Source organism: Petaurus breviceps, unplaced genomic scaffold (assembly GCF_028583685.1).
Source record: "Petaurus breviceps papuanus isolate PSGF00001 unplaced genomic scaffold, PetGlider_PUasm1.0 175, whole genome shotgun sequence".
Lineage (NCBI taxonomy): Eukaryota > Metazoa > Chordata > Mammalia > Diprotodontia > Petauridae > Petaurus > Petaurus breviceps.
In genome coordinates this window covers 63,520,052-63,539,800 of record NW_027185764.1, presented here as the reverse complement: position 1 = coordinate 63,539,800, position 19,749 = coordinate 63,520,052, and the positions used below count along the sequence as shown (strand labels likewise).

At 36.8% G+C, this 19,749-nt stretch overlaps 1 protein-coding gene across 1 annotated transcript in view; it reads right to left on the bottom strand.

Moving 5' to 3' along the window:
* Nucleotides 1–9,039: 9,039 nt before the first annotated feature.
* Nucleotides 9,040–19,749, bottom strand: part of LOC138158929 (uncharacterized) — a 29,625-nt gene continuing 18,915 nt past the window's right edge. The window contains exons 3-5 of the mRNA XM_069085287.1: nt 14,823–14,922; nt 13,532–13,662; nt 9,040–9,663 (exon numbers count right to left, since the gene is read on the bottom strand). Of these exons, the coding sequence (XP_068941388.1) occupies nt 9,400–9,663; nt 13,532–13,662; nt 14,823–14,922 (495 nt within the window). The 3' untranslated portion in view covers nt 9,040–9,399. The remainder of the gene's footprint in view (nt 9,664–13,531; nt 13,663–14,822; nt 14,923–19,749) is intronic.

Here is a 19,749-nt window from a genome sequence, read left to right as displayed (position 1 = left end):
TCTCTCTCTCTCTCTCTCTCTCTCTCTCTCTCTCTCTCTCTCTCTCTGTCTCTCACTCTTTACAAGGTTGTTTTGAAGATCAAATGAGGTAGTGTGTGGAAAGCCCTTTGAAAACTATTAAAAGAAATATAAGTGCCGAGTATTTATATCATTGTTATCATGGTCATCGTCCTTACTGTAGACTATCTAAATTTTCTACAATGGACAGCTCCACCCTGTGCAGCCTCAACCCAGGCAAATGATAGGATTGTAGACTAAAAGGCTGGAATTCTCTCTCTCCTCATCTCCATGGCTTCCCAGGCTTCCTTCCAGTCCCATCTATGATCCCACCTTCTACAAAGCTTTTCCTGATTCTCCTTAATGCTGGTGCCTGCCCTCTATGATCATCTCCAATTGACTGTATACATCCTTTTTATGTAGTTATTTAGGTAGTTCTCCCTGTAAGACTGAGTTAACTTGAGAGTAGAGACTGTCTTTTGCCTGTTTCTCCAGCATTTAACCAAAGTGATTGGCACATAGTAGGCATTTAGTGACTGATTCTAGAGAGCAACAGTCCCAAGAGGTTAATTGATTTGTCCAAGATCACACAGTGAGTGGAAAATCTGGGGTATGAACTCATGTCTTCAGAATCCAAATCTATAACTCCACTATATAAAATTAGGTAACATGAAGTGTTTTGTAGACCTTAAAGGGGAAGCTAAGGTGGTTCAGTGGATAGATTGATGAGTCTAGAGTCAGGAAGATCTGAGTTAAAATCTGACGTCAGGCACTGTAACTGTGTGACTTTGGGTAAGTCACTTAACTTCCATTTACCTCAGTTTCCTCATCTGTAAAATGGGGAAAATAAAATTGGGAAAATCCTATTTCCCAGGGTTGTTGTGAGAATCAAGTAAGATAACTGTAAAGCACTTAGTACAGGGCCTAGCACAAAGCAAATTCGATATAAATGTTAGCTATTATTATCTAAATGCATATAAACATTATCTCAGAGCCAATCATACCACAGCTGCCTCTGTGGGGCTCTCTGTGGTTCTAATTTCAGGAAGCATCAGGGAGAGCTTGGATGAAAGGAGCAAGACTCAGGAAGAAGTCAATTTTTAAAGTTTATAGGGTTAAAAAAACTGCCTCCTGAAACTGCTTCATATTAACTTTCCAGGGTTCATGTTGTATGTTCCCAATAGAATGTAAGCTCCTAGAAAAATTGACTGTTTCATTTTTGTCTATCTTTGGTACCCATCTTAGTGCCTTTTATACCTAGTATGCACCTCAAAAATGTTTATTGAATTGTGGAAAAAGACATTTAGAAGTGAGGGCTAGCAGTTAGGATTTAAAGTCAAAGATCCAGGGTTCAAATCCTCGCTCTAGACTTCAGCTTCCACGCCTTGAGGATGAGGTAGTTGGATTAAGTGATCTCTATAGGCCCATCCACCTCTAAATGTAGGATGCCAATAAATGCTGATATAGACAATAAGTATTCTAAGATTTCTGGGAGATAATCCTGCAGACAGAGGATCTTCAGAGAAGGATACAAGCAGGTGGTAGAAGCTGATCTGGGCCCAGGATTTAGACAGCCAGAAGGGAGAAGGCACTGAAAGTAAAACAATGATATCAGAAATCATTCACAGGTAGGAAATTGAAAGTTTTGATTGGAGGACAGTAAGTTGGGAAGTATCTTAGGTACAAGATACCATTTGAAGCCACATGGAGAACATATAGTGATTTCACCAAGCAAGAATTTTTAATGACCTGTGCAGATGATAGAAACAAGAGTGGGTAATAGAACGTGAGAACAAAAGTTTGAAACAACATTGTGAGAATATTGTCAGTAGTGCTAAAACTCGGAGTGATCTGAGGCTAGCAAAGAAGTCTAAGTTCAACAGGGAAAGGTTTGGGACTATACTGAAGAAAAGATGAAGAGAAAAAGTGAAAGAAGGGATAAGACTGCTGCTGGAGAAGGGGAGGATGGGACAGTAACTAACAACATAAAGGCCATAGCTTCTCTAGGCTTTGTTTCTGTTCCACCAGATTCACAGTTTTAGATTGGTAAGGACAGAATAAAAGTGGAGAATATAGAATTGATATCCAAGTCAGGTAAGGAGATAAGGAAAGTGACTTAATGAATTCAAACCCCCTGAATGAATTGCATTTTTGGGTACTCAAAGGACAAATGGGTGTGATTGCTGAACCACTATCAGTGATATTTCACAGAATCATAGCATTTTAAAATTGAAAAGAACCTTTAGGGCGACAGGTTAAGCTATATGACTACTGAGGTCCTTTCTAAGTGAAATTCTATAATTGTCTTAGCACTCAAGGAGCATTTATTAGCATGACAATAACTCCTAGGCAGCCCTACTTGTAAGTCAAGCATCCTGCAAAACCCAAACTCCCAATATTATGAGTTGAATCTGGCCCTGGGCTAGAGAGGAGCCCATTATCAACCACTTCTCCAAACTATATTTAGGAAGTGATACAGCTCTCCCACTGGCATGGATAGGAAAAAAGTATTTTAGTTCCCCAAGCCTGGGGACATGGTTAAGGGTCACTTCCTGGGTACACACTGTCAGAATTAGGATTATTAGATTCTGGCAAAGAATCTTCACTTTTCTGTAGGCCATGTGCCAAAGTAATATCTGTTATTTGACCAAGAAAGATTAATATTGGGGTTAGGATCCAAGGGTGCATTGCTGTTCGGTATTTGGAGGAGGAAAGCATTGAATACTAGACTAAGGGCTTTGATTTGGAGCAGAACCAATACAAGCACAGTAGTGGTAGAGGGGTTCTGGAGAAACAAATTGCAGAGCTAAGTTAAGAGGCTCACTTGCCAGACACCTGATAATTATTAAATATCATATTTTGGCCAAAGTCTGAATCAGACTGCTTTGCCTCAATTTCAAACGGCCTTTTCCTGTGTCAGCAACTCCAGAGCATCCTGAGATCATAAATTCCAAACAGACCCTGCTTTGTCTTTGCTCTCTGAGTGAGCTCTGAGAATACCTCTCCTTATGTCAACAAAGCAGACCAGAGTTACTTTATGCCCTTAAGGATGAGACCCTTAACTCGAGGCATTAACTTGAGTAATGGGACTTTTTCTTATCTTAGTATTTTCTGAACATATACCATGTTATGGAAGGTTAATTGTAAAGAAGACACAGATATCCTGGATCATAATTTCAATCAACACTTTGTCAACTCTCTTGTTTTATTATATTTACCATTTATTCAATTAAGAAAATTCCTTTCTCATACAATGATTAAATATTTATGGGGATCATAAATTTGTGTGACACAGCCACCCTGAATTGGGATGGTCCTAAAATGTACTTCAGCCCTCTCATCTTTTTGTTCATCAGTCAGCCTTAGACTGGCTCCTTGTACATGTCTAGTCTTAAGGGAATAAGGAATAAATGCTGTAACTGTATATTACTGTTTGTCTCCTTTAACCAAACTTTTTAGAGGTTGACACCCCTAATTATACTGTAACTATACAATAACCGTTTCCTTCTAAACGTGTCTTGTAATTAACATTTTCTTCTAAACGTGTTTCTTGTGATTAAAATTACACAAATACTTTTATTATTAAAACAGTCTAGAAGTCTTAGGCTTTAACATTGGTGCTGTGAGATCAAGTTAAGTCCAAGGCTCATCTAGGTGTCAATAAAATGTAGGTTCTATGGCCCTATACATCCATCCCATGTTTTCCAGAACAGTTCAGACTAAAAAAAAATATTAAAGTTTAGCAGCCTTTTAAAATTTAGATAAAAATCTCATGGAACTTACAGTCTAGTAATGAGACTGAAAATTATATCCTTTTTCAGAACACATCTCAATTTTTTGAATCTGAAAATATGGTCATATAAGAGACTACCTAACCAATATGATTTTAGACTCTTCTAACAGGTTGAATTGCTCACTCCCAGAATATCTATCTCACCAGTCTTCTATGACTTGAAATTCTCACCATAGAATTATGTTAGACAATTGAAGGAATGTTCTCTAGAATGCTGTTAAAACATCCCTTACCATTAAAAAAAAAAAAGGCACAATAGAGACCAGAAGGCCAGAAAGAATTACAGACAAGTAGGCCATTTTTAAAAGTCCCATATTGAATTTTCATGTTTAAAATTTTTAATAGACATATTTTTAAAATTTCATATTATATTTTAAAAATATAATAGAGTCACATTTTCATGTACTTTCTGTTATGGCATATAGATGGAAATGTTAGTCAGCTAATTAAGTGCCTATTTGCCTGGAAATGTGTTAAGCACTGGAAATACAAAGAAAGATCCACAATATTTGGTATTTGTTAAGTTCAAAATTAAACGAACAGCTTCTCTTACAAGCCATTATTAGTACATTTGGCATTAAGCAAGTTTAATTAGGTTACGTATTTGACACTTGTTTCCAGAGGATAAGAAGGAAGGTATTGTGGGGGAGGAGAGAAAAGGATTATTTTGTGTGGTAGTGCAGGACATTCATCTAAGCTACAATTTTGTTTCCTAAGTACTTCACTTCCCTGTGTTTGTTTTGGTTTCTTCATTTTAAGTTTTATATACATTTCTAAGAAAAAGCAGGTAAGAATGAATAATATACTTAGTATATACAACATTGTACTAGGCATTGTGAGGGAAATATACTAATCATAAGGAAGGTATGATCCCTAGTCTTGGAATGAGAAAACCTAACAGTCCAAGAATAATTAAATAGTAAAGGGTAGGATTCTGACTAAACCTGTCTTCATCAGTTTCCTCATCTAGTTCAAACCCTAGAGTTTGGTGAAGGTTTTTCCAGTGTCCAGTTAGAGAAGAAATGGGAAAGGAAGTAGCCTGTTTTGATGGGTGAATGGGGTACGTGTAGGGGAGAAGTAGGAGATAACAGTAAAGGTCAAATCACAGACAGCCTTGAATGCTAGGTTAAGGAATTTGGATGTTGTTAGTCAGTGAGGAATTATTGATCACTATAGGGATAGGGACCTGACCTATTATTTCACTGGCTTAAGGAACTCCTAGGAGACAAAATTCCTTCTACCAATGCAAGTCAGCACCTGCTCTACAATTTGCAGTCTCAGAGACTTGCTCAAGGTCACACAGCTAGTATGTATCAAAGGCAGGACTCAGAGCTCATGTTTTCCTTACTTCAAGGCCAACTCTCTTAACCATTAAACCATGCTATCTCTCATGGTCATTATGCTTTGGGAAAATTACCATGGCAGCAGTATGAGAATAGCTTGGGGTATCATTTGGGAGTCTATAAAGTTAGATAAGGTTTGGACTAGGATGGAAGGAAAAGGCAAATGAGAAAGACATTACAAAGAACAAATGAGAGGACTCAGGGGCTAGAAGGAAGGGGGAGGCACAGTAGCACTATTTATATACAGCAGATATTTGAGAAAGATCAGTTATTCAGCTCATGTGGCTCTGGTCTGTGTTGACAAAGTGGAAAAAGAAATGGGTTGTGCCAGCTCGAATTGGATGAAAGATTAACTCCTGCCAGATGCCTCTCTTTTTTCTCTCCCCACAGGTACAAATATTATTCAAGTTGTATCTGCATGTAACAGGGGAGTCAGAGAGCTTCTCATTTTGCATTTACTCCAATAGGTAATTCTTCAAAGTACAATTCTAAGAAGAAAAGCAAACTATGAAAAAAAATGCCCCAAATCAAAAGGAATGAATAGGAATGGAAATTAAAACAACTCTGAGGTTTCATCTCACCTATCATATTGGCAAAGAGGATTAAAAATAGAAACAGTCAATGATGAAGGGGCAATGTTGAAAGACAAGCATGAAGAGGCACTGTCAGTATAATTATAAATTGGCCCAACTGCTCGGGATAACAATTGGGAATTATAAGAGAAAAGTCATTAAGGGTTTTTTGACCCTGCAAGTCTACTAATGGGCATAAAGTCCAAGGTGGTCAATGACAGAAAGCAAGCTTCCTTAATACAAGATATTCATAGTAGCACTTGGCAGTTGCAAAAACCACACACAAACACAAATGTATAGCAAAAATGGGTACTCAGCAAATGGGGAATGGCTAAATAAATGGTCCCCTATGAATATAATGGAATATTATTGCCCTGTAACAAACAACAACTCAAAGACACCTGGGAAGATTTGTATGTAGTGATACAGGGGGAAGAGAAACAATGTGCATGACAACTTACAAACATAACACTAAAGGGCAGCTGAACTCTAATGACTGATCATCTCAATCTTGCAGAATTTTATAGCAAAACTTACCCCCTCCTCTTTTAAGGAGAAAGATGGATCTGGAATGTAGGTTTGTTTCCAGATACAGTTATGACGTCTGTTAAGTTTTGCTTATATGTTCGTTACCAGTTTAGCACCTCTCCTCCAGGGCTAGTTCCCCAATTCCCACCCACACAAGGGGATTGGGTATCCAGATGAAGACTCCAAATTCCCTTCAGTGTCCTGGGGTGGGGAGAAGACCTTGAGATGATGGGATTTCTTTTGCTCACAAGCACCTACCAGTGAGTTAATTATTCCCCCATTAATTACTGGCCAGATTTTATTAACTTTTAGGAAGGGTATAGCTGGTATATAGCAGTTGTAAACTATTCCCAGCTCTAATTCTGAGGGCTCTTGGACTTGAGTAAAATGGGGTACATGTGACAGAGGGATAACTCACAAGCCCTGGTTACTGAGAGTCCTTTTCTTCTTCCACAGATGTCTCATAAGGTTCCCCTTAGGTATAGCTCTCCTCTGGACTCCAAGGGCCAGTCCCTTTGCAGAGTCCACAGCTTGCATTTCTCTCAGCCCCCAATTAATCATGACCTCTGGATGAATCCTTTCCTCAGGATGCCTAAGATTGTCTCTCATTGTTTCTCAAAGAAGCGCCAGTCACTGTGCTCTGTGGACATTGCTACTGATACTAATAAACTCCAGAACTTTCAAGCTTTTGAAAGCTTGAAAGGTTGTCAAGTGGCCAATGGGCTCCCCAAGGGCAATTTATTTCTCAGGAGTGCTACCCCACTGGATTCAACCACCATTCAATTGACTGACTTCAGACCACCTTATTTTCATACGTAGCCCCACAGGACATGGAGGACCATATTCTCTTCAACAAGACACAAGATAGTTCCTACACTGCATCATCTCCTATCATCCAATGACTCAGAGCCCTATGATTCTTTACAATTGGTTAAGGACTTGACATGTAATTTATTTTTGGTGAATTGGCTCAATCAAGATATCTGAACCTTCAGTGATTAAATGGAGTGTAGTGGGACTTCTCTCTTTATACAAGTGTAAGCTCATGGTGAGGATGGGAGGGGATGGAATTTAAGGAGAAATTATTCTAAGGAATAGACAATTTTTTTAAAGGAAAGAGGACCCCTTCTGAAACATTTTTGTGAGGGCCAAAAATTCCTGGCTTTGCCAATTCTACAAGAGGCAAAGGATTTAACACACTGATAACTCCATGTTATACTCAATCAGCAAATTTGGAATTTGTCTACAGAACTTTCAATATGACACATTCATCAATTTAATTAACTTTATTTGTGAAATTAAATTAACCCTACTTAAAAAAATTATATTTCATGAGGTACAGTATTTGAGGTATAGTCATAACAATTCCCTCATATTTAATATTTTGTTCACAGGCTCAAGTTAATCCTTTTTTCACAGTGAAATCAAATCAAGTGTTAATACATCTCAGCTCTCAAAGTTAATTATGAATTTGTTTACTAATTCAAAAAATATTGAAAAAAGACATGAATAGAGAAAATACTATGTAGGCTTGTATATAATTCTTATAACCACATAAAAGCTATGAACGTACTTTAGAAAGTCAAAGAGAATCATACAAATTTAAGGAACAGTACAAGTACATAGAACCAATTCCCCTGTAAAATGAATCTTGAAAGAATACAAGAAATTGCTTCCAAGTTCTGTATTTCTTCTGCTCTTACTTCAGTAAGAGGGTACCTATTGGCCTATGATATGTGCTCAGACAACCCTCATGTAAACCTAAAGTAGGTTATTTATGGATTAAAATGCTATTTAAATGACTAATGTCATAATCCATTAGTAAAAGCCACTAGACATTGGTCAACTGAGAAAGAAGGCAGCCCAGTATACCTCTCTATCAGGTTTAAGGAAAAAAAAGAGGGATAGGAGGAGGTGTCATAAAATGTTCGAATAAAATGGGTCTGCTCATATTGACATGAAATTTAAAAGTCCCTAAATCTACTTCAGAAAAGAATTAGTTTCAAATCATGTTTATATTTTGTTTGAAAAGTCTCATTTTTCATCTAATAGCAAAAGAGCTGTTGGAAAATGACAAAGTCTTAAACCCTAAGGGTTTAAATTAAATGGCTAATCTAATATAGTTGGTTCCCAATTCTTAGAATTTCCCTGAGTCTCATCTCTGCTTCCCTTTCCTCCAAATGCTTTTTTTTTTTTTAAAGCAAATGGGGTTAAGTAACTTGCTCAAGGTTACACGGCCAGTTATTTCTGGGTGTGATGCTGAGTATCTGAGCCCAGATTCAATCCCCAGGTCATCTCTACTCTGGGGCCGGTGCTCTTACTCAACCTGGCCGCCCCTAAGCAATTGGGGTTAAGTAACTTGCTCAAGGTTACACGGCCAGGTGTTTCTGGGTGGGTGCTAAGTGTCTGAGCCCGGATTCCATCCCCCAGGTCATCCCGACACTGGAGCTGGTGCTCTTACTCGCTGTGCTACCTGGCTGCCCCCAAATGCTCTTTTAGGATCACCTAAAAGTAACAGTGTACCAACATAATTATTAGGAAATGGCTCAATATAGTGTAGCACATGAACATAATGGAATATTATTACTGTACCACCAAAAAAATAAAAAGAATTCAGAGAAACCTAGGAAGACTGATGAGTGAAGGCAGCAGAATCAGCAAAATATGCATGATGACAGCAATGTCAATCCAAGCTTAGCCCCAGAAAGGAGAGTTCAGAAAATATACCTCCCTCCCTTCATAGAAGAGGTTAGAGACTACAGATGTGGAATGTTGCATATACTGTCAGACTCAATCAATGTATTGGTTGCTGGACTGTTATTTTTCTTTTTTAATCTTTTTTTATAAGGGAATGTTATAGAAAGGAGAAAATACAAAGAGCATTGCAAATGAAGGTAATTTTTTTTGTAATGAAAATACTGAAAATAGCCTCCTTTATGTGTAAAAGGCCTTCTGAATTATCAATGCTTACACAATTACTTAATTTCATCAACTTTCAACTCTTGATGAACTTTGCAAAAGCAGTATTAATAGGTAAAATACTAAATTAGTTTATTTTCCATTGTGTACATAAGCTAAATATTAAGGGAAAACTTATTAATAGACATACAGGACTCACACACATAAAATATCCACATTTTATGGTGCCTCTGTGTTGGACATACTCTTACATATCTTGATCATTTTTTCTACCCAATGAATAAAATTCTTTGTTGGGCATCAGGTCAATAAAATGAGAAATACGGTTAGACATACAAAAGAAAGCAGAAATGGAGGCTATGTCCCAGGCATCTTCTCGATCAAAACCCTGCAATTCCAGCTTTTTAAAATGTTCTTCGGTTATGTCATCAGCACGACTAACAGCAAGAGCAAATTCTAGCATAGCTAACTCTCGAGGTGATAAGTCAGCCTTTCTCCAATTAGCAATGACCTGTAGGAAAATAAGGAGAGAGTTGGTGTACTGCTATTATTATATACCAGTTATGCTTACTAAATGAACTTGACACTACGGATAAAAGATTAGGCTGTATCAAAGAGCTGAAGTCAGAGGGAATAAACTGTCTAAAAGTATGATTCTCTTGGAAAGCCAAGTGGTGAAGTGCTCTGTGACAGTGGTTTCCAAACATTGCATTATAGTGACACTTTATTTCCACCCCATGACTTTTTTTTTAAACAAAAAACACTTATTCTCACATACTTTTAATAAAATCATCTTTGAAAATAATTTCCTGAGCTAATTTTTTCTGAGAAAATTCAAAATGTGTAATTTTTATTATCAATCTTAAATATGTATTAAAAAGTAACACACAGATAGACAAGATCTTTTCTCATTTTCATGAGAGATATGGTGGATAATGAGGTAGTCCTAGAGCAAGGAAGACATGCGTTCGAATCTTACTTCCTATATATACTGGCCCATACAGTGACCCTGGGCAAGTCTCTTAACCTTCCTGTGTCCTAGCCAACTTTCTAAAGCTGTAAGCTGCAGAGAAATTGTTGACCTGCATTGGTTGAGGATGTTTATTCATCTAGGAGCTCCCTATTTCAATAGACTCAAGGTTCCAGTCTCTAGTCCTATAATTTTCACATCTATAACAATAACCATAAAAGTTATTATAACAGCAATGGGTGGGGCTGAGATATTTTTGACACAAAATTTCTCATGTCATTGATAATATTCCCACAAATTCTTTAGAGAATTACACTAGTGAAGATAAAGTATTTTGTCTTTACGGTAGCTATAGTAAAAAGAAAAAAATCCTGTTTTATGTGAAAAATAGGAAAATTTAGTAAACCACACAACTTTTTTTCATCCATAGTCAATAAATTCATTTTTTCAATGTGCGGATCACATGACGAGTCTATTAGCTTTTTTTATTTAGATAGAATGAGATGAAACTACCTTATTTATTCATGCAAACAGGTTTCTTATCAAATCGTATTTAAAAGTTTCTTTTGTTGTTCAGTCACATCCCATTCTTCATTTGGGGTTTTCCTGGCAAAGATACTGGAATGATTTGCCATTTCCTTTTCCCACTCATTTTACTGATGAGGAACTCTGACAAATAGGATTAAAGTGACTTGCCCAGGGTCACATAGCTGGAAAATGTCTGAGGAGACATTTGAACTCATGGAGAGGAATCTTCCTGATTCCAAGTCCAGTGTTCTATCCACTGGGCCTAGCTAATTTAAAAGTGTCAAAGTCTTTAAAATTGACTGTTGACTGGTCAAGTCTTTAATAAGACTACATCTATTCCATTTACAAGGAGGTGGTTCTTAATTTAACATTAAAAATATGAGTTTCAACATTATCCAACTTTTTTCATAAATCCAATCATTCATTAAGTTTCAGAATCAAAGCACAGATTTGAGGACTCTGCATTGTTTCAGAGTCCTAGTTTTTCAGAAGGATCTATGAAATATGCAAGTTTCAAGAAAATGTTATCAAAACTAAAAAAACAGCATTCTTTTTTTTTTTAACTCTAATACCCTTCAAGAAGCCAACATATTTCAAAAACAGGCATGCATATAAGGTTTATATAAGGTATGCCTATTTCGCCCCCCCCCCCAATACACATACACATACACATTTTGTCTCTCATTTTTAGTTCAATAATGTCAAACTCAAATAGAAAGAAGGGCCATTAAATCATGCATAAGGACCCCTGCTGGCCACGTGCTGACTTAGAAAGCTACATATTATTTATGTTCTATTGTATTTTTATTTCATTAAATATTTTCCAATTACATTTTAATGTCATTCTGCAACATTCCCATAATGGGCCTTGTGTGTTTGATATTTTAGTTTAGTCGTTAATTTTAAGTAAGTTTTAGATTCTTTAGTATTGGGAAAAAACTTTACTGTTGAGTATTAAATGCTTTCCTTAAACAATTTTTTTTTAATTTCTTGGGTGCACACCCTATAAACTGTGACATGTGCTTACTGTGACAAGTACCCTGTGTTCTGCCCCAATATGGTCATATACTTTTATAAAAGGGCCTTTCTCTTAATGGACCATTTCATATCAAGCTAATTATTCTACCAACTAGAAAAAAAACCCTATAGCTCATATACAAATGATTGTGAAGCATGTAAAAAATTGCAGATGGGGCTGCTTCACTAGTTGGGAGATGTATGTTTCATCCTAATATTGATTGTGTTTTTCTAATAGTACAATAGCCAATGTGGTTTTCCCACATTGTCATTTTCATGAAAAATATGTCAATTCATACTGAAATTTTCTTTCGCTGTATGTACACCAGTGGATTTGCAAAGTAACAAATTCCCAACATTTTCCAACCAAGTATCATGCATACATAAATCACTCTCTCCATCTACACTTGTTGCTTCCTCTACTTGTAATGAAAAATGGATCGTTTCCCTATTAATTTGTCTAAGTTTTCATATGATTTTGCAAGCATTATTCCAAACACATCAAAGCTATAGGTGACATCAAATGGGGCCTTTTACATTAAGCAGTTCTGTAAGCAATTTTTTAACAAGCTGTTTCAACTTACTAGGTTTCATCCTTTTTGTTTATTAATGTGTACAAAGCCAATTCAACAGTCTCTCCTCACTGTCAATAATGGTAATTTGAGTTCCAATAATACTGTGGGTAGTATTTTATGAATTTACTTGGTGTTTCTGTATTTCTGATATTTAAATGGTGTTTTTTATCTATGAATGTACTACTTTCAGGTACTACAGTTGGCTTCCTCCTCAAACTGACAGTATTTATTCATTGTGCAATGGACATCTCACTTTTTAAAAATTAGAAACTAAAAGACTTTAAGACAATTAAAAATTTACTTGCTAAACATTTCACATCATTATAATTGTCCAAGTTATTTCAAAATTTTTTTGTAAGTAGCAGGTTTTTGGAAACCAGGTTATTGTACTTAACAAAATAAATGGGACTGAGAAATACAACAGATATTATGATACCTTTAACTTCCATACAAAAATTGTTTAATTTCAAGTTTGTGCACATTACTATGTTCTAGAAAGTTCACAAGTATTATAGAGCCATTACTAGAAATAGTTTCACATAAAATGAAAACATTTGTTCAAGGAAGAGGGGGCTGTTGTGGGAAACAGAAGCAAAAAGGACAGTCTGACCACTGGTACAAGTCACAGTAATGGGAAGAACAGTTATGTCGAATGGCAGCATGTGACTATTATGTTACTCCCAAGAAGGAATCAATTCCCCCTCCTCCCTCACAACAAAAAAGTCAAAAACTATCAAAATCCTAGAACAAAAGCCCTTTCCTAGTTATGGCTCTGGCCAAGGTTTGAGAATATTTGCAAAACACTATCTTAGAAGAAAAGAAGAACCAGATGTAGGTTATGTGAATATAAACTTTTATATCAAGGATTGCATAAATATATATGTAGGGAGAGGGTTAAGCTAACAAAAAAATGGCTGCTAACCAAAAGACTATCTCAGACTATCTGTGCAAATGGAATAGTCACATCAAAGCATATGATCAACACCCTCTCATTTTACAGATAAGGAAACTGAGGCACAAGGTTAAACGACTTTGTCAGTCACACAGCTACCACCAACTTATCACAAGGGAGCACTGAAATTGCCAAAGAACAAGAATTAAACCCCAAAGCACAAAACCTTACTGATAGAGAATCAAAAACCACTTTTAGGCTTATAAGGCAACAGTTATTCTGCCTTTTATCCCATTAGTAATTCCTTTATGCAAGATTTTGAGGTCAAATGGAGCTCTTACCCATAAAATGGATTTAGTAAGAGGACACTTTCTTTTCTTTCAGTTTATATACTAACCTGATCAGCCAGAATGGAATTTTTGGAATATATTCTATGTAGAGCGCTATGGGCAATTACACAGTAGGGGCACCTATTACTAGCACTTGTAGCTACGATGATGAGTTCTTTATCAGCCTTGCTGAGATGTCCTATTAAAAAAAGAAAATAGGAAAATATCTGTACACGCATCACTGAAATGGAAAATGTGTATACAAGTAACAGAAATAAATGCACAGAACTTAAAGCCATTTAGAAAAGAATAAAGTTTAAATAGATACTGTCATCACCAAGGTTAATTATCTGCATTTCACAGTGAATTGACCAAAAGACATTTGAGGAATGAAGCAATTTTGTAGCACTGAATTTCAGTCAAATGAATCATTCAAGTCAAATAAAAAAAAAAAAAAAACCTTTGCCCCTCCTTTGAAGCAGTCTTTTTTAATCTAAATAATTCTGTAAACTGTGCTAGGTAGCTGATGTTACTTCCTGACCAGCATTCTAGCATGAAGGCCATTTTGCCTCACTTTCTATTGTCATCCCCTGGTATCTGGAATGCTGGGTTTATTCCTTTCCACCTGATCAGATCCCACCTAGCCTTCAAAAAAGCCCCACCTCTTCTGGAATGACCACTCCAGATGGAAGTTTCAAGAGGGATATTCTTACAGCAAAGGGGAAAACCCAGACCACTGAAGGTAAAGGAGAGAACTGCAGAGAATAGAGTAGGAACAGACCATCTGTCAGAGAAGTTTGGCAGCGAAAAGAGACGAGATGGTAGAAAGAGAGAAGGGTCATTTTTTTTTTCAAGCAAAGATTTTTTTCAAGATGGGGGAGACATTTTCATGATTTAAGGCACAGGCAGGAGTCCACAAAGAGGGAGACACTGAAGCTTCAAGATCTAGAAGAAAGTGAAAAGAGAGAAGATCAAGACCTGATTCATGTTTCCTCTGGAATCATTAGGCTAAGGGAATACTGCACCAGCCTTAGCTTAATGGTCTCAGCCTGTGCTCAGACATTATGAACTAGAAATTACAGCTTGTACTTGGTTCCTTTTAACTGAATTGTGAGCTGTGACTATCTATTATATTCATTTTTTAAAGGGAGCCACAAAATATGTTTTGCATGATTTAACATGTATAATCAATATCATATTGCTTGTCTTCTCAAGGGATGGGGGATGAGTATGAGGAAGGGAGAGAATTTAGAATTCAAAATTTTTTTAAAATCAATGTTTAAAATTTGTAAATATTTAACAAAATTAATAACAATATATTAAAGTATCCATGAATAATTGTGTTATCTTTTACTTTACCCGTTTCTTTGTTGATAATGGCATTGTAGTATGCAAAAAATGCTCTGAATTCCCCTGGTCGATGTGCTAACGCCTTAAAGACATTGGGTAAAAATCCATTCTGTGTTTTTAAAAAGAGAATATCAAAGATTAATATTTGCTTAGCAATTACTACATGGGATTAGAGTTTACATCAATAAGTTGACATAAAAATGGTTAGCATCCTTTACAAGTATCTTGATTCCATCCCCTCCCATCTTCTCCAGAAGACCCCCTGCCCCTCCCATGCTATCACCTCTATTCTCTCTCTAATGTTCAATCTCACCCTATGTGCAGGTTCCTTCCCTGCTACTTATAAACACACCTGAAAACACCTGATAAACTCAACATATCTAAAACAGAGTCCATTTCCTCATTACTGTTGAGGGCACCATCATTCTCCCAGGCTTCCAGGCTCATAACTTTGGTATCATTCTGAACTCATTACTCTCACTCATCAAACATGTCCAATCAGTTACCATATCCTGCCATTTCCTTCTCTGGTATGTGTGTTTCTATATTCACACATCCACTGTCCTGGTCCAGACCACCTCTCATTTTGAACTCCTGAAAACAGCATTCTAATTAATCTCCCTGCCTGAAGTCTCTCTTCTCTAATACATCAATACCATGTGGTACCTCTGCCTCCCCCTCCACACCCCCCACCTAGTGGCTTCTGATTACCCATCCAATCAAATATAAGCTATTTGGCATTTAAAGCCCTTCACAACAATACTGCCCTTCATGTATTCTACAGTCTGGCCCTGCTGGCCTGCCTGGCCATTTCTCACACCCAACTCTCCATCTCCAATCTCCCTGCCTTTGCCTTGGCTCCTTCCTCACCTCTATCTCCTACAGCCCCAGACTGTCCTAAAGAGTCAGATCAGCTGTGACCTTATAAAAGAGGCCTTTCTCACTCTATCCAGCTATTAGTGCCTGATAGGTAAGGTCACCTTATCCACTCTGTAAGCATCTTATATATACCAATTTATGTTTAGAATGAAAGCTTTTTGAGGCCAGGGACTATTACTGCTTTTTCTTTTGTTTTCCTAGCACTCAGCATGATGCCAGGTACATAGAAACACAGAACATAATAAGCACATAATAAACGAACTGGTTAATTGATTTTCCCAGAAATGTCAATCTGAACAATTAGTGTTTATTAGCTGCATGGTGCTTAAAGGCTAACTAACCACTGGGGATACAAATCTACCTTTATGTGTGTGTGTGGTTTTTTTGGCTTCAGGTGTATGTTTTGCTTTCTAGAGTCTTTCTGGAAGGTTAGATCTTGAATTTGGGGAGATAAAAAGTCACCTGAAACTTGGCTTCACTGTTTTTTATCTTATTTTTGTCCTGTTTCATCAGTTCTATTTATCTATTTCCACCAAAAGATGAGATAATTCATCACTACTTAAAATCATATTTACAATTACACATTTTGATTAAATAAGAGGCAATGTGTCCTTGTTGATACAAAGGTGGCCTCAAAACCAAGAAGTCAGCCCCAACTCTAACACAAACTGTGTGACCCTTAACATCTCAATGCCTTAGACTCTCTTAAGACTGTTAAGTTACAGAGAAGATAGCAATATGCATTGCGAAGAGTTTCCTCACCTATTATGATTAGGGAAAAATTATTAAGGAGGTGAAGTTTGTAGTCTTGACTTTCTTTCTCCTAATAGTGTCTCCTCCCACTTGGAATGAATGCAGCCTTCCATCCCCCAAATTATGGCTCCTTTTCAGGATCCTCACTGAGGTTTAAGCTGATAATCATTCAATGTTTTACCCCTAAGTCTGTAACTTTTCGAGTTGAGAACAAAAAAGACCCAAAGGAATGAATCTCTCACGGTGGAATTTCAGGTACTATGACAGGCTGATGGCATGTGGAACCTTCCCCAATGACACTCAAACCAGGTGACTGATAACTTTTTTGTGCTTTGGTTCTCTAATGGTCCAGGCTGTCCCCAGAGATTCTGTGGTAAGAGGAAAGAAGACCGATAAACCAGATGATTACCTTAATGCTGAGGTCTTTGTCGGCAATTTAGCCTGTCTGTGTATAGCTGTTAGCTTGTGGTCTCCCCCATTAGACTGTGAACTTCCTGAGGGGAAGGGACTCTCCTTTTGCCTCTCACTGTCTCCCAGGTGCTTAGCACAGGACCTAGTGCATAGCAAGTACTTTATAAATGTTTCTTGACTTGACATGGCCTCTTTCAAAGATCACAGAGTTTCTTCCTCAGGCACAAAGTCCTCATTTTCCTCCAGTGCCTCAGTATAATGCAAGGGTGACCCTGACAGGTCCCATGAAGAGGCAATGATAAACCATATCTGTCGTCCAATGTCTGGTCTAAATTCAGAGACTACAATGTGATCACACCTGACTGGCCACTAGGTGATGAGATTTTTTTAGCCATAACAAATGGAAAGGTTATGAAGACTATCATAACAATTTTGCTTTTCTGAAAAAATGAAGCATCTACTTATCAATACATTTTAGCACGTTAATTCATTTTAATATTCACACAAATGATAAGAGTCAGAAAAACAGAGCTCATGAGAGGTCTAATAAGATAGTATTATTTGGATTGAGTAACTGGGCTTTTATTAACAGTACAACCCTGAAGACAATTTTCTTAGGATAAAGATTGTCTTGAATTTCTTTTACCCTATTGTTATAGATTTTGCAATTGTAGTCTAATTTATTTTGAATAGACGAAAATGTAAAATGTCTATTTCCATATGACTGATTTACATTCATTTTTTGGGGAAAAATCACCAAAGAGGAATTGTTGGCTATTAAAATCCACTGACCATAGCACTTCCTGCCTATCTTGCACTGTTTGCATTAAGAGGACCTATAATCACCATGGGTATTGGACATTAAGCCAGTAGGTTTCAGGTATGGGATGCCTGTGTTAATTTCCCAAACAGATTTACCAGGAATGATAGAAGCTATAGCTGACAGAAGCTGGATGGGCCTTCTATAGTGTCCTTAATTTCTTCTGTTTTAAAAATCAAAAACAAAAACCAACAAACTATGGAACTGACTGGGAGTATTCAAGTGGCCCTTACAAAGTTTTTACATGCTGCCTAAATCACATAGATCCGTGGTTACTGTGCTCTGTATTTGACTGTCCCTTAAAATATAGCCATGCATGAGAACACAAACAACTGAAATCTAAAATGCTGATGAAAACTGCCAACACAACACAAGATTTGAACCTAGTTCCTGATGCTAAAGCCAATGCTTGTCACACTGTACCACACTTCCAAATTCTGCTTAGCTTGCATTTTACACTTTGAGGAAAGCTGGAAGTAAATCTGCATGCTTATCACAGAAAGACTGGCCATTACCAGGTTGGGAAGAGAAGAAAATGAAAATGGAAATGTTAGGTATCTTTTGTCCAAGGCCAATATAGGAATTCATTTTTTTCTTTAAAATGGGCCAGGGTATAGAGGTTAGAATAGAAGGGAGAGAAAATAAATGCTGGTTAATTATAAAATAAAAGAAAATTTAAACAAAAAAAGGTGCTTTAAAATGCTAAGCAATGGGGGGTGGAGGTGGGGCGACCTGGCTAGGTGGCACAGTGAATAGAGCACCAGCCCTGGAGTCAGGAGGACCTAAGTTCAAATGTGGCCTCAGACACTTAGCACAAAAAACTAGCCATGTGACCTTGGTCAAGTCACTTAACCCCAATTGCCCTACTTTTCCCTCTCCAAAAAAGCAAAAAAAAAAAAATCAGGCAACTTAGGAAGGCAAAGGAAACAAGGAACTGCTGTGTCAGTCAGCAAGTAGATCAGGACCTGACAACTTACTGCCTCTGGTCCTATGACAATGATCTCAATAAATTTCTTGTTGATTTGATTTGCAAAAGGAAGCGTAAAAATCCATGAAAGACAAGTGTCGTTGAAAATTTCACTAAAAGGAAAACCAGTTTTGAGTAAGTGAAAAACCAGTAATGGGTCTGGAGAACACATAATCAAGTACACCTTCTACTCCTGGCACTGAGGACCAAAAGAACAGAATCTTGCCTAAGTTGTTGGCTGAATTTGCTGTATGCTGGTGGTTTTTCAGTCATCCTTTTTTTCTTTGCAAAGAAGAACTGGGGAGAGGAAGGGTGTTCAGAAATGATAAAAACAAAAGACATTGATAAGTCTTTTATTTTTCTAATAGAGTGTGATAGATATGCAGAAACATTTTTTGAAGTGGCCAATATAGGAATTTGTTTTGCTTGACTGTGCTTATGTGATAACAAGAGTTCATTCTTTTTCAGTGAGCTGGAGATATGGGAAGGAAAAAATATTTTTCTACATCTTCGGAAGACTTAAAAAAAAATACTGCAATTATAGGAAGAAGGAAAAAAGCATTAAATAAGGCCAGAGTACTCCTGCTTTGCAAATATTATCTCATGCATAATAATGATATAATATAATTATATTATATTATATGTTATATATATTATATACAAATATTATAATATAATAATATATCATAATAACTGCTTCTAGGTACCAACCAAGAGAGCTTTTAGAAGTAAACCACTGTGGTAAGAGTGGATAAGAGAACATTGGATTAAGGAGGCAGTAGACACTGGATCTGTCATTTATTACCTGTGTGACCTTGAGAAAATCATTTAACCTCAAAGATAATAACACTAAAAACAAAATAAGTTTCTACCGTATATGCACTAAAATAGTAATACACCCATAAAAATAGTAGCAACAATTTTTTTGTGGTGATTTCATGGATGACCTTGGATTTTGTCAATTACTCACTGATTTCATAGGAATTATTTGTCTTTTCAAAGTTTTTTTTATTTAAGCAAAATTTTACAGAGTCTACCTAAAATGTAGCTACTGGTGACTTCCTAGTGTATTTTGCCTGCAGAACGTGTCTCTTTACTATACATAA